Source organism: Gastrolobium bilobum, unplaced genomic scaffold, assembly GCF_033153095.1.
Source record: "Gastrolobium bilobum isolate Gb01-03AN ecotype WA unplaced genomic scaffold, APGP_CSIRO_Gbil_v1 utg2195, whole genome shotgun sequence".
In the NCBI taxonomy this organism is placed as follows: Eukaryota; Viridiplantae; Streptophyta; class Magnoliopsida; order Fabales; family Fabaceae; genus Gastrolobium; species Gastrolobium bilobum.
In genome coordinates, this window is record NW_026895782.1 from 791,415 (window position 1) to 801,327 (window position 9,913).

Sequence of the window (9,913 nt, forward strand, 5' to 3'; positions counted from 1 at the left end):
TTTTAAAAATATAATTTTTACATTCAGTTTATAAAAATATCCGTAAATTTAAAATTTAAAAAAATTCAGTTTCTCGGAATTCTTGAAGAATCCCGCGTACCAAACGCCCCCTTAGGTAAATTAACTGCAAAATATATATTACTCAGGACAATGAGTGGGAAAGTTTGATCCCATGCACGACTGAATATCCTTCTCCAATCTCGTCATCTTCGAGGACGAGTGGATCCTCCTCCTCCTCCTCTGTTTGTTTTTTTTTTTTTTTTGTAATGCTTCAATTGCAAAGGCCTTGGAGTTTATTTGATAGGGAAAAAGCTTAATGCAACATGTATTTGGTTAAAGTGATTACCAAAATATATCCTGCATGTAATCACGGTTCCAAAGTTGTAAGAATAAAATATTAAATGCAGATAAAAAAAATTATATATTAAAAGGGTTTGTTTTTCTCATGTTGCATGAGAAAACAAATCATTCCTACTGAAAAGTATCAGAACAGAAGAGAAATAATCTATGAACTGTATTGAAAATCTGAATATTACATTGTATTGAGCTGAGTCAAGATTACATGTATTTATACGGTTGCTCTTACACTATGAATAACTAATAACTAACTAAATCAGTTATAACAGCTCAGCTGATTACATGGAAGTAGTTAGACAAATGAGTCAGCAGCTATACTTTCACCTACACACCATAAAAAGGTATGTCACTCTTTTTTTTGTTTTTTTAAAATAGTTGGACCCCACACTTGATGTGTCTATGACATGAGATTAAAATTTTCCTACAACATAAGATTTATTTTTTTCTATATTAAATGTCATGAAAAGTTTATTTGCTTTCACAGAAAATAAAAATCACAATGACAAACATAATGTGTCCACACAAGCCAAATTGACTAAACAAACCTTAAAAAACATACGAAACTGCTCCATCCGATGGATAGAGATGTCCACACAATGACTTGTAAGTTGATTTTGATTTTACGGCTCTTTTAGATATCTATAAAAGAGATATATTGGTAGCAGGTTACTGCACACATAATAATAACGTAGGCAAATGGATGGTGTGTGTACATAATAATAACATATATGAGAGATAACAAATGTCATACTTGTATGTTTTACCTCTTATCTACGAGTATTGAAATTTTGAAACTTAAGTAGTTTTTATGGGGGTCCAATATTAAATCCACTGCTGTCGTAATAGAATTTGCATCAATCAAGAATTATTTTCTTTAGTTTCTTCTTTTTGTAGTCCATTTTTTGGGCCTTTTAGAATATGAGCTTCTTATATGAACCCATAAGATAAACTATGAATAAAGATAATATTATTCACACAAAAAAGAAAAAGAAGATAACATTAACTAAATCCTACTCCCAAAGGACTAAAATTTAAAACATCGTTAGTTATGCGTGAATGGCATCAGCACCTCTCAATTAGATAGCATACTTTCAGCTTCGGGCATTGTTATTAAATCCAACCTAGTTATTGACTTGGTTAGTGTAGTAAATTATTAGGTTACCGGTTTAACTTACGAGTCATTAGTTAAACCAGATAAATGTGTAAAAACAATCCTTCCTATACAAAAGATTCCTGATATTTTCCTATGATATGCTAATCAATCACGTATTTGATTCTTTAAAACAAAATATAAGATGACATTTAATGTATTGGAGAAATTCGAATATAAGATTTACTAACTACAGCTCAACTCCACTTTCAATAAGCAAGTACATCACATGTGAAAAAAATGTAATGTGGCAGGCCCAACTTAAGAAGAATCTGAATTCTTATCTATAGAATAACAAAATAATTTGTCCTTCAAATTTGTTGAGATATATAGTCCCATATTGATTGGATGGGCAACTAATATGATCTTTATAAGGCCTTGGACACTCCCACCCTTTGAGCTAGCTTTTGGGGTGGTGTATCCCAAGGTTGTTTACAAAATTTAAAACTCCAATCTTGGTAAACGAATTGTGTCCAATAAGTGAACTGTTAGGATTAAAAAGTAATTTGTTAAATTTTTAGGTGAAATAAGTTGGAACAAGTGATAAAAATCTTCACGCCCTGAAAGAGTTAATAGTTTCATTCAAATTGGTAGAGATACCTTTAATGGACACAATTGTGATTTTGATGGAAGAGACAAAGATGAGCAAGTGTGGTGGGAGAGGGAGATCGCGAGAGAAAAGGTCGAGGGTACTAACGAACGTCTTTGTCTGCTTCTGCTTCTGATTCTCCTCATATTTAGAAGTCTCGCATCGTTTTGAAAATTAATAAACATCATCTTTATAAATAGACTAATCAAAAAATTTATAAATTTGTGTGCTTCGCTTGTTGTCTGCGACAAATCATTTACCACGACTTGATTACACCGATTTTATGAGAGTAGCCCGAGTCGCTGGTTTTGATGAAATCATTTTTGCTACACCAATTTGTGATTTGCTTGTTGTCTGTAGCACATCATTCACCTTGACTTAATTACAGAGTTTTTTTTTTTAGATACATCATAACGTAGAAGTGCCTTCTGGGTCAAAGGATGCATCTTATCATATCCACTGTAACAGCCCAAACCCCTGTAGCAGCTAACCGATACATCCTCCCTCACTGGTTCTGATACCAAATGTAACAGCCCCAAACCCTGTAGCAGGATATTGTCTGTTTTGCCCCGCGCACAAGTACCGTCGAGCTCACGGTTTTACGTTTTGAGTTATCCCAAAAGACCTCCTACAAGGAAAAGTATCCACACCCTTATATAAGACATGTTTCGTTCCCCTCTCTAACCGATATGGGACATTACATCCACAGCCACAAAACTTTGGACCCCAAAGTCAGTTCCTCCGCAAATGAACAAAAGGATGGCTTCCTTTATTTACTTCCAACTCCGAAATAATATATTATGTGTTTACTGAGTATAAAGTGACTTGATGTAAAATTTGATCCAGTGCACTAAGTTCTTCCGCAAGAACACAGTTATAGTAAATATTATAACTATGTTCTCTCGAGAAAACACCATTATAATATTTTGTGCATTACGTTCTCGCGAGAGAACTTAATGCACTGGAGCATTCAGTTACTTTATTTTCATTTTTTCCATATTATATGTGAGCAGTTCCTGGTTGGATGAAAAAAATCATTTCTCTTATCCATATATCTATCTAATTCTGAGGAGAGACAGACCGGATAAGAAGGCAGAAACATGGTATGTCACATAATGATACACTAGGACCCACCTAAGCAGGTGGACCCACCCAACCCAAAATTTATCCGTTTATGGGTTCAATTTTCAAATTTTATGACACACAGGAATCCACTTCAGGTGGAATGAAAATTGAATTTAAGCCTTCCACTCAAAGCATAGACAATGGATTTGCTTGAAAAAATAATTATGTGATCATATTATTTAATTATAATTATTTATTTAAAAATTATATATTTTTCTTTTTTTTATATCATCATTAATTGTGATCAAGTAACATAATCTTTTTCTACACGAGAGAATTCGAACAATATATTTTTCTCTCTGTTTCTTTACTACTCTGCTAAGTAGTAGTTCTTGGGTTAGACGTTAGACTCTCTACTCTTTTATCTGAGACTAGAGATGGACCTTTCAACTACTTATTATGTAAACAAATTAATTACTCTAGTCTATATAAGAAGGCAACCTTACCCACTCTGCTTCTGACATCAGATATTGCTCAAAGGGATTTAATTTGGGGGAATGTACCGAAACTGAAACATCAATTTTATCAATCTTGAACAGTTTCTGGATTCTTCCCCGTGACAAAACAAAGTGGAGTGTTTCATCACTACTTCAAGCTTGTCCTTTTAGTTTTCGCCCAACAAGTCCAACGTTAATTAATAAATAATAAATAACTAAATATATTGCTTACCAAAAAAATAAAATAACTAAATATATTTTCATAAAAATGATTTAAAAGTAAAAAAAATGTATTATATTTTTGTAAATTATCTACTTATTTTTAAAGCTTACTTTTTTTCCCTCTAAACATAATTGACTATGCTGTAAATAAATATATCTGGATATTTCATCTCTGATTACTCTTAATTGTACCTAATTTTTAAGGCGTGATATCTTCATTATAATTGATGTTCGAGATTGAGTAGAACTAATTCAAAATGGTGACTAGTGGAAGCAATAAAGAATAGCATGATGACATGTAGACTGTACATACTCAATGTTCAAATTGAATGACAAGTGGCAACAAAAATAAAATTGATAAAGCACCCATAAAGGCATGTCGCATTCGAGAGCACATCAACCTTATCTGCTTATCCTCTATCTTTGTTCGCAAGAAGCTCATTCTTACAGCTGCAAAATTTAAGTGAAGACTTTGCAGTTCCCACGCGCAGGCCCAGTGCAGTGCCATGAATCGTTAATGGGCCCCTCCACTTCTTCTCTCACTGAATATGTCTTAATTTTGTACCCGTTTTCTTAAAACTACGGTGGGTGGTGGTGGGTATTGGGGTAATAGGTGACAGATCACCGTTTTAATTGCATAAATTAAATACGTATAATAAAATATAAAATTAAAAACACTTTAGTTAATAATTAGAGTTGATTTCATTGTAAGAGGTTATAAGTTATAATCCACGCTTATTTGGTGTGACGTATAAGGCATCATAGTATAAGCTTATACTATACGTTATGATATTTTTAATTGTTTGGTGTGACCATCGTATAGTATAAGCTTATACAACATAATTCTTTAATACATCAAAACGATATATAACTTAATCTGGCCTAAGGGTGAGGGATAAAGTCTGATAAGAGATTGATGTATTAACATCGTTGACCAATGTAATTCTCAAAAATTAATATATTATTTTAATATTAATCTATTAAAATAAAAATTAATTTTCCAATATATTAATTTTTAAAATATTGAATATCTTTATTTTTATAAAAATTGATTTATATTTTGGACACACTGATCAATAAATTTTGTAAAAATTAATATCATATGATATTTTTTGAAGAATTGTATAAATTTTTTATTAAAGAATATTTTTATTAAAAATATTTATTTTTATTATATATAGTATTATGCAGTACATTACCAAATACTAGATGATATTATATTATATAATATATTATTTTATATAATACCGTACTAAACACTAAATAGTATTAAAATTCAATCAGATCTTATACAATTAGATTTTATATTATTAAATCTTATATATCAAACCTTATTCTATGGTATATATCAAACAAGTTCAAATCTCCTTATTGAAAGGGATTGTGGAATTTTCTTTGGAGCTACGAGCGCGCGTTAAGCATTACACGCGTAGTAGGACGGAAGGCGTTTTGGTTTTCATTGGTGTTGCTGGCTTGCATAGCAATATGCCAATATGTATGTCACAAAGTAGGAAAGTGGCATCATTGACTCCTTTTTCAATTTATTAACTGATTGACTTATAGACTTAAGAGACCCTTGCGTCCCTCAAGGGCCATTTTTCCCTACCCCTATCATGCTTCGAATTTTCTCGTTTTTTCCACAATCTTCCGAAGGTAAAATAAGACCGGTGACTTTTTCCACAATCTCCCTCAAGGCCATTATTTGTTTTAGGACAAAAATTAAGATATTTTTATATTTATAATTTATTTATTTTTATAATTTTTTAATTTTTTAATGCAAAATGATATCGTTTTGAGAGTGAATATAAATAACTTATTTGTATTTACTTTAGTTAAAATCTTTATATATTAGCAGTTTTAAAAATATAATACTGAATTTTTAATGGATAAAGAATTTTTTCAGTCAAATGGAGATAAGTTATCTCCGATGAGCTCAAAACAATGTTATTTTGATACGGAAATCAATGTGTTTTTGTAATTTTAAGATATTGCAGGGTTATATTAACCTTTATCATTATAATTTTCTAATCTTATACTCCCAAAATAATATCGTTTTGAACTCTGTGTAGATAAAGTTATCTCCGTAGAAATACTTTTCCCATTTTTAATACGAAAAGTTCTCACTTTAAGGATAACCAAATCAAATGGAAATTTTTTAAATAAATACAAATTAAGAAGAGAGAATATAAATTTCGTATTTATGTATAATTTTATTCTAATTTTATTTTTTAATAATTTACCAATAATAATTATCTAGAACAAGAAAATGCAATTATTGCACCTTATATTGGCAATGGTAATAGGGAGAATAGTAGGGGTCATATTTGTAAAACCCGGCCCGACCCGGTCGGATCGACCTGGAATTCGATGAATCGGTCATTGGACTGGTAAAGTATTGGACCGGTCATGCATCGATTCGTCAAATCCGATCAAAATCCGTTCAAAACTGGTGATCTGGTGACCTGGGTCGGGTCATGCATTTAAAAAAAAACTAAAAAATCAAAATTGTTTCATCTTATAAAAAACAAATGTAGAACTCATTTTTAAAACTTTTTGTAATTTTATTTGCTAGTATTACAATGACCTCAAATTTCAGCTTCCAATATTGAAGTAATTTGCAGAATAAAAAATTAAGAAAATGTGACATATGTCATTTTTATTGTAGTTGATTTTGAAAAATATGAATTCAATGTCAGTGAGAAGTATGTTTATGGAGATTCTGAGTTGCAATTTATTTATTTATGCTTTATGTTTTTGAATTTATTTAATGAACCTTGTTTAATTCATTTTAGATATGGAGAATATAATTGAATTTATATGTTTATATTTATATATATTTTTATATATCTATATATTTCCGGATCAACCGGTCTAACCAGTGACCCACTGATCCGACCAGTATCCCAATAACCCAATAACCCAATCGAGTCTATGTCCGGATCGAGTTTAATAACAGTGCTAGAATAGTTTCTTATGTTCTCATAAACTTGTGTTATGTTTTTTTTTTTATCAAAAAAACGGCATGGGCCCAAAATAAAAGTGTTTCCTGCGACAGCAAACACTTAAAGCCCATAGTAATAATAGCAAAACAGAGAAAAGGCTGTTTTTTACTTTTCTAGTATTCCATGTAATTTTGTCCTTTATCTTGTGAGATTAATTTTGATTCTTAGAATCTTTTACTTTTACTCATCCCACAAATTTCAATTTTGTGATGTATTTATGATATTTATCTTTAAAAGGGTCCATCATTTTCCATGTCATTCCCATGTCTCACGCCACCGCCATTCATCATTTCATCTCTAAAGTCTCTGGCAGACGGGAATCGGATAAAGCTTTCGATATCTCTATCGTCCTGATGCTCATGGTCCCCAACTTATCATGTCCCATATTGGCTCACCACTCGCCACCACAATTATATTCCCTGCAAAAATTAAAAATAATATAATTATTAGACCACCAAAGATAAAATAATAATTTCAATGAATCATAACAAATAAAAACAAAAAACAAAAAAACAATACGGGCGGAATACGTATCTACACAAACAAATTCAAAAATAAAAATAAATATACAAACGATTACGGAAAAATACACGAAATGTACACCCAGAGTCCCAGACGAGTGAGACGACGAACGCAGAACGGACACTACAGAAACTAAGAAAACTAAATGAAACGTTACGTAACGTTACGTAAAATTTCAAAAATAGACGAAAAAAGAAAGTGAAAAAGAAAAATTATAAAATAAAGTGCAACTGTACTGAGAAATTGAACGACGAATAGAAAGATTTGACATCCAACAAAATTTGATTGGGGTTTAATTTTGAATTTAAAGTGAGAATTAGTTATATATTTTAATCAAAATTGTATTTCATGAAATTAGGTCCAGAAGCTCCAAGAATGGCCATCAATGGCTGCCACTGATTGATATATGTTCTATATATATATGCACACACATACACCCAGACTAAGCACATCATTAGTCCTCTCGCTTGGATTTCCGAATCGCCCGCGCAGCCGTTAGATCTTAAGCCATTTCGCCGAGATCTGGCGCCGCCGCCGTCGCACTCCATGGTGGTCGGAAAATGAACGGAACAGCGAAGAAACCGAACAATTGTAGCGTGCCTCAGGAGTTCTCTGCCTTGGACATAACGGAGAGCCTGCTAGGTCTAGGGTGAAAGTCCCCTCTCCTTCTCTGCTGATGCGACGAAGGGCGAATCAACGCCGAGAGAGCTCTCTTCACCAGATCCCCCTCAACGCCGCGAATTCTCACCAGCGAGTTCGTCATCGCCGATCTACGCGCGTTGAGCCTGTTCTGAGAGTACTGCGCCGCCGATGACGCCGAGTGAGAACCGAATCCCTTGTGGAGGCTACAGCGGAAGGAACCAGGATGCGTGGTGGGCGAACACATGCACGTTCGCTTCTGCTGGCCACTCTGCCTCTTCACGGAAGATGAAACGGAACCGCTCGTCGTGCGAGGGGCCACAGAGATGGTCCGGTTCGGAGAGACGGAGCGGTCCAGGGAGAACCGAACCGAGGAGACAGACGGACCGCATAGGTTGACACGTGTGGGAGATTTAGAGCGGTGAAAGAAGGTTGTGGAGCGAGAGGAGAAGCTTGAAGTTGAAGACGCGAAAGCTGAGGAAGAATACGAAGAAGATGATGATGATGGAGAGTGACAGTGAGAATTACAGAATCTTGGGGAAGGCGAGAGGGATCGAAGTATTCTTGATTTTCTAGGAGATGCCGCCATTTTTCTCTCTTGAAAGAAGAATCTTTGATAATAAAGAAAGAAAGAAAGAAAGAAAAAAGGAAGAACGAAAAGGGATTTTTTTTTTTTTTTTTTTTTTACCCTCTCCCTAGAAACCGGGTTCGGCTGTCAAGTTCGGCAAACCTAGCTTCACTCGAGCTATGTATATATAGGAATTTGAACAACACTGGCAAATGGATGAGTGTAGGCTAAGATTCTTGATATTTCCTGCTTGGGGCATCTACTTCCTGGAATTGTATAAGTGGCCCCTAGATTCTTCTTTTTATTTGCGTGTGCCTCTTTTTGACACATTAACACGTCTTGTACACAATAACACATTAAGTTAGGTTAGTACAATTTCATTCCATTGCTAAGTAAAAATGATTTGACCAGAGGGAAGACTATCTTTCACCTAATAATAATTTTTTTTTGTTTTCTTTTAAAAGATGTCGGCAATTAAAACAAGTAAATTTGTTTTGAGAGGGATGTGTGTATATTAATTCAGAAATTCAATGTGAAGAGTAATTAGGAATTTCCTTTTGTAATACAAATTCAATGTCATAATCATATATCAGTCAAAAATGGTGGAATCAGACAGTACAGTAGCGTTTTAATAAGAATACGTTGTTTGTGAATTAATAATTAAGAAATTTATATTTAAATGAAAAGAAAAAGACTTTCATCAAAAGAAAAAAAATATGGAAAGAAAACGACGTAAAGAGAAAGAAAGGAAACGGACATCATAAATAAAAAGAACAGGGATGGAAAAGCAAAAGTGAAATTGGAGCATAGAATAAGGAGGTTGGGGGGGAACAGGGGCGTTTTAACTAGAGAGGGTGTGCGGTTGGGTTAGTTAACCTGAATGGAGGACGTTGAGCCCTCGGAATTCTGATCCAATGGCTTTCTGTTTAACAAAGCTGTGGGCTGCCCATAATAATAATAACAATAATAATAAAAGAAAAAGTGTTTATTATTTTAAATAATATAATATTATGTTATTTTAAAATAGATAGACATAAAATAATATTTTTTTATTTAAAATTTAAATTATAAAAAATCATTCACTATTTTTTATTTTTTTATCTATCTCCTTTAAAATAACATAATTTATGTAATTTAAAATGAAAAACATCTAATTCAATAATAAAAATGATAAATAATATAGAACAGAACTGTTTTAAATCCGCTGATATCGTTACTCAAACCTTCTCTCTGCCACGTAATCCAGTTCCACTTTTACGTGACCAAATTACCCTTGATACTTAAATTTTCTTGGAAACAATT

At 32.9% G+C, this 9,913-nt stretch overlaps 1 protein-coding gene across 1 annotated transcript; it reads right to left on the reverse strand.

The window, feature by feature from the left end:
- Positions 1-6,854: 6,854 nt before the first annotated feature.
- On the reverse strand, positions 6,855-8,777 carry LOC133295913 (uncharacterized). The gene has a single exon (XM_061494830.1). The coding sequence runs from the start codon at positions 8,630-8,632 to the stop codon at positions 8,006-8,008; it is 627 nt and encodes a 208-aa protein (XP_061350814.1). The 5' UTR covers positions 8,633-8,777; the 3' UTR covers positions 6,855-8,005.
- Positions 8,778-9,913: the final 1,136 nt, after the last annotated feature.